At 42.6% G+C, this 6058-nt stretch overlaps 1 protein-coding gene across 1 annotated transcript; it reads left to right on the top strand.

Moving 5' to 3' along the window:
• The first annotated feature begins 84 nt into the window (after positions 1–84).
• LOC133208773 (ubiquinol-cytochrome c reductase complex assembly factor 5) lies at positions 85–1903 on the top strand. Its single transcript, XM_061346889.1, has 2 exons — positions 85–298; positions 1541–1903. Exons 1-2 carry the CDS (start codon positions 148–150, stop codon positions 1606–1608), a joined length of 219 nt encoding a protein of 72 aa, XP_061202873.1. The 5' UTR covers positions 85–147; the 3' UTR covers positions 1609–1903.
• The last annotated feature ends 4155 nt before the right edge of the window (positions 1904–6058 follow it).

The following is a 6058-nucleotide window of genomic DNA, read 5'->3' as shown; positions in this document are numbered from 1 at the left end:
AGGACGGGGCACTGCGGCCCCCTCCCGGCCTCGGTTTGAGGCAAGGCACCGGGGGCCGCTGTGCGTCCGTTCCGCCTCTCACGCCTCCTCCTCTGCCTGTTTTGTTCTTTGTCCGCGAAGCGCTGAAGGCGCCGATCCCGGCCGGTCATGCTGATGAGCAGTAGGCTGAAGCGCATCTTGCGGCTGGTGCCCGGGAAGCAGCGCTTCGGCGTTTACAGGTTCCTGCCCTTCTTCTTCCTCCTCGGGGGAGCGATGGAGTGGTTCATGATTAACGTCCGCATTGGCAAGGAGACCTTCTGTAAGTGAGGGCCAAGAATGGTCCCCGGCGGGCGGCAGGAGCAGGCCACAGGCCCTGGGAGCGGCGGAGGCCGGTCACTTAACGGCAATAGCGGCAAAGCTAGCGGGCCTGACTTGGGGCAGCAGGTCACACACCTCTTCCTCGAGTGCCGGATGACACTCCAGGTTCTGCCTCACTAGCAGGAGACACTAGGCAGAAACTAACAAGAAAACTGGGTTTCAAAGCCTAAACTAGGTTTTGTTTTTACATAAAAGCCTCACCAGGGTTGTGAGAATTGAAGCATAGGAGTGGGTTCATCTGAAATGTGACTTTCCCAATTTAAAAAGTATGAAAAAGAGCAATGAGAACTTTTCTAGTGGCACTTAGTTCCTAGAAGTTACAGCGTTTTAACGTGGAAATCTTTATGAACTTAAGAAGGATCAGCTTTACTGTATGTGGGAAGATTCTCATTTTTACAGGAAATCTAGTTGAGTCTCCTGTAGAATGAAACAGCTTCATACAGTTTCCATAGCTGACAGAGTCAATGCTATCAGAATTGCTTCTTTGCTTCATTTTCTGAAGGCTTGGGTTTGCTGTTTTCCAGTTTAAAATTTGATGCATACCTATATAGTAATAGGTTAGAAACTAAAGCACATCTATGTAGTGTAGTAGCTAGTATGTTTCAGAACAGTAATAATTGTGCAGTTTGGCCTTATTATTGCTCCATAATCCATGCCAAGTGACAAGACCTCTCTCTTTTTGTCAGTGATGGATATGTAGGTATGAGGGGAGGGGGGCAGGAAGAACAACTAGGAAGACTCTGAAGGTGGGTATAGCCCTATGCTTTGTTGATAAGCATAAAATAAAAAGCTGAAACACTGAAGCCACGCTGGCTGTCCGTAGGCCTTTGTGCCTATAATTTAATTTGCATTTTACTTCAGATAGCTTGGGCATTTGTATTTTTAATTATGCCCAAGGGAAAGTAGACAAGCAGTGACTGTATCACACTGGAAACTTATGTTTTCCTATAAAAACATTTAATCAGGACTGATGGGAAGAACTTTAGCCTGGATGGGAGGGAGAACATGAGCTATTTTTAAGTGGTAATAAAGATTTGTGTTGGCTTGAATTTTCAGTTGCCTGTCAGGCAGTGTCTGCAAGAGAAAATTGGATTGAAGAGTTTAGAAAGAGATGACAGCTTCTACATTTAGTGCTATCATGTACATGGAAAACACTCTTATTAAAAAAATCTTTTTCTGGCAGATGATGTTTACCGAAGGAAACGATCTGAGAGAGAGTATGAGGCGAGGATGGCAAAAAATGAGCTTTAGCTGAAACACTTCAAGGTGAAGGTCCTTCATGCTTCAGCTGTGTTAATATCAGAAAAAGCATTGCCACCACCGTGATGGTAGGGGAAGATTTTGTCTCTGCAAGATGAATTGTCATCCAGAAGTTTGTGTAATACACTCTCAGATGGTTTTGGCAGTTTTATTCTTCTTCCATCTACTTTGTATCTGTAGTGCTTCGTATTTAAGCCAAATACAGTAGCAAAAAGTTTGTTGTGTTTAGGTCTCTGCTATTTATTTAATGTTAGTTTAGTACTTTTAAATAAATTAAGTGAACAGAGTCTGGCTACTGCTTTTCTTCACTTGAGAAGACACTGTTCTTGTGAAAAGACCAAGGGGAAAGAAATGTTCCATACTGCATACATGATACCTCAGCCCAATGGAAATAGTAATGTGTAGTTATTTTCCTTTGTATTGATAGAAACTGCTCTGGCACCTGATTTGTTTTCTTTCGAATGTGGCATAGTTTTACTAAAGAGGACAGACTTACTGCTCAGTGTTTACTCAGCCCACACTCTTTGGGAAGTCATCCATGCATTCAAACTCCACTGCTTTCAGTGCTGTTAATACCCATTATTGCTACTCTAACTGAACTGAGCTGAGCTGTCTGTGGAAAAGCCTGATACATTTACCTAGTAACAGGCACATGTTCCGAGTGCAAGAGCAGCCCTAGCTGTATCACTACTCACTGTAATTAGTGCAGGAATAAAATCCTTCTCCAAGTTGGCATTGTATCATTTCAGGCAGCACAGATTTGTTATAACACAAGATGAAGCTTGACTTTCAGAAATCTGTTTTCTTTATTCCATGATGTGTTTGCTAGTGCTGGTACTTCAGCATTCTTCGGTTTGGCCAGTCTCTCACTAATGTGGGAAATAAGAGCAGCTGTAAGGCCCCAGGGCATTTCAGTATCAAGCATGCTTGGGGGTTAAGTATCAATTTTAATCTACGCCTAATCTTCAACAACCAAGGTCATCATTTGGTTTCTCAGTTTTATTGCTGCTGATTCCTAGTGCTGTGCGCTTTGCCTTCCCCAACAGTGTATTTCCCATCTTCTTTCTGACTCTCATCGCCGTATTTCCATCCCATCCTCCAGCTTCACCCCCAGCCTCAGAGCTCAGGCCAGCACTGGCCCACGCTGCTGTTCTGCACTGTGGGAGAAAGCCAGGAACACAGCTTTCACTTAAGTGCAGCTGAGCCCCTGCCAGTTCTGGGGTTGAACACGTCTATTCCTTCTTCAAGCTCATCTGGCATCAGCCCAGAACACAGCTCGGCATCTAAGAACAGGGGTCTCTTGTTCACTCTGCAGAAGCCACAGCAGCAGATTCTGGGGATCAGCAAAGCATTTCTGCTGAAAGCTTCCCAAATTGCAGCAGTCAAGCCAATATAGGTATCAGGCGTAAAATCTCAACTCAGCAAAGCAGCACCTGTGTATAGTCATGCTGACAAACAGCAATACTTGTGTACGAGCAATGCTGCTCACCCCTTAAGCATTACAGAGGGGACAATTTCACCACCAGTCCACAATGATTTTGCTGGAAGAATGGGTCTGTTCATACATTATTTCCCTGCTGCTCTGCATCCTGGGTTGCTGTCTGCTGAAAGACCTGTGAAGAGTCAGGGAAGTACTGAAAAAGCATCGTAAAAGAAGCATGTGCGTGCTCAGCCTGTACTTCTCTGTGGCACAGGGGTACAGCAGTGTTTTGTCCCAGCTTTTCAAAGAGTAGAAGGAAAAAAAATAGTAATCTCTTATGTACTGGTGAATTCTCCCTGGAGCATTCACTTTTTACTCTCTTCAGTGGAGGTGAGCTTTCACTCACAGATACAAAACTGCACCTGCACTCTAGTTTTGGTCAGCCCCAGCTCCTTCTAATAATGGCCAAAACTGCAACAGGCACTGCTGGGATGTCCAGTCATGAGGAATTTCCTTAAGTCATTACTGGATGTTGGTGCCTCCCACTCAGGATGAGGATTAATTACAGTCCTCCCCAAAATTATTCAATAGAAACTGAATTTGGACACTCCCTGAGGAGAGAGTTGCACAGGCTTCAGGACGGACTGGCCACCCTTCACCATTTTTGTCCAAATCTTTCACGTGCTTCACGTAACCTGAGCTGAGCCACATGGCTTACTTATGTTGCTGCATAATTCAGTGCATTCTCCATCTCCTGCTGCCTCCTTTAACAGATAATAATATGCATGGCCAGACTTCTGTGCTGCATTTATGACGCTCCCCTTGGCACAGGAAGGACCAATCGTAGGTGATGACCGTGTCTCTGAAGCCTGACAGACTGGGAATTTCTTCATCCAGGATCCAGATCCAGTGTCATCCAGATGGCACTGCAGCAGCCATCGTTTTGTTCCTTTGTATGACGGTCAACTTAGACTTGCTGGAAAGTGCAGTAAGCAAAATGAATATGAGCTTTATTAATCAGAAAATTTCATATATATAAATGAATCAGATCCCATTTTCTATTTGATATTCAGAGTGCCCAGCCATTTCAAAACACTGCTCTAATTTAGTGCATTTGCAGCCAAGATGGGGCTACGCACACCTATGGATGATCTTCGGTGTCCCAGAATGAGCAAACAAGATGTAGAAGACTGTTAGAATTAATCTCCTCTCTGCAACTGCAACATCCAGTTGTAGAAAGGTGGAGATACTGTAAAGCAGTCAAGCCAATACATGTATCAAGCATGAGAGGCAGCATTTATCCCCCCGTCACACATAAATGTGTGTTAATTAAACATAATGCTATCTGTTCTGGTTGTTTAAATAGCTCTTCGTAAATTTTATGTCAGAGTCACCTTGACACTTGAGAAGTTTCAATCAAATTTTCTTGAAGTTTTTGCTATTGAAGGAAATTTCTATCCTGGTTTCTAATTTTATTGTGCAAAAGATGCTTTTTCTGTATTAACCATTCCAGTTTATTACACAGCTACACAAAAGACAGCCCCGAGCCAGGTTAACTTCCAGTATGAAATTAAGGCTTACTGTTTATTTTCAAAACAATTAATATGGAGGCACCTGGCACTGACTGAATCATATCATCTCCACTTAGCTTCTTCCCAATGCGTCACATATTTCTCAAGGTTTACTATTCATGCTCCTTATGTCTCAATTTTCAACCGTATCTTTCAGCATCGCATATCTTTCAGCATCCCCTACCAGGCACATCTTGCAATACACAGGACAATATAAAAAGGATTCTTTACCCACACACAAGCATGTACCAAGGACTTAGATAAAATCTGGATCAGCAACAGCCAGAATTACTTGAAATCAAATCCTAACACAAGTCTTGATGGGACACTCAAACCTGGTTAATCCAAAACACTTTGCAAGCTATTTTTATTTGAATGAAAAAGACTCAGGTAAACAAAGTGATAGTACATACATGTTATAAACCTGGTTAGCAGCTTAACTTTCAGGAGTACAAGATCTAATGAAAAGCCAAGCATGGATTAACCAGGTCCAAAAACATACTCTGAAGGAAAAAAAAAAAAAGCCACCAACATCAACGTTTTGAATTTTTACACAAACAGTAAATTTTCTCATGGAAGGGAAGGGCTGAGGAAGAGAACAAATAATTATTAGTCATTTCCAACTGGTTGATGAAAACACTGGTCCTAGATTGATCTATTTTCCACTCTCACAGAAGCCAACCATTCCCCATACATACTTTTATTTTAATATGAAAGTCTTGTTTACGCCAGTACAATGAAGGGCAGTGGAAAACAAATGAGGGCTGCAAACAGCCATGAAGAGAGAAAGAGACAGATACATCTTTGTCTTTTTTCTCTTTTTCTTTTTTAAACCAGAGTCAGAAAAGTTTCTTTTGCTGGCTTTGAATTCTAGACTGCAGCCGTTACAGCCTAAACTTTAATGCAGTTGACTGAAATGCCTCCAATCTGCAGAGACATGATTTGGAAATAAATAAACAAAGCTTCAAATAATCGATTAGGGCCAGCCCAGTGGCTTAGTGGTAGCGCTCTGCACTGCCATGCGGGATGACCCAAGTTTTGTTTGCACATCCAGTCTCTTGCTCCTGGGCCAGAAAGAGCAGTGAATGTAGGGCTTCAGCTGCCTGGGCAGGAGAGAGCTGGTGCCACAAGTCTGCTCATCATTGACCTTCAGATAAATTAAACATCTGAGTTACACAGGCTCCAAAGGGAGTCCCATCCAGTCCTCAAAAGAAAATAAATAAAACAATAACTTAACTAAAATCCGTCCCAGGTTCTTTGGTGTGATTTTCGTTAATGCTGAGAAGTAGGAGAATCTGGTGGTCTATTGGTACAATCCATGATAGTTCCAAAACCTCAAAAACTAGGATTTGCTGCCTAATTTGCTCAATGTCCCATCTTTGTGGCTAAAAAAACTACAAAGTCTATGGTAATTGAAACACATTTAAGATGAGACTATATATATATATAT

Source organism: Neopsephotus bourkii, unplaced genomic scaffold, assembly GCF_033783945.1.
Source record: "Neopsephotus bourkii isolate Nb327-2 ecotype Australia unplaced genomic scaffold, CSIRO-AGI_Nbou_v1 NB_284, whole genome shotgun sequence".
In the NCBI taxonomy this organism is placed as follows: Eukaryota; Metazoa; Chordata; class Aves; order Psittaciformes; family Psittacidae; genus Neopsephotus; species Neopsephotus bourkii.
This window is presented reverse-complemented; position numbering and strand designations above follow the sequence as displayed.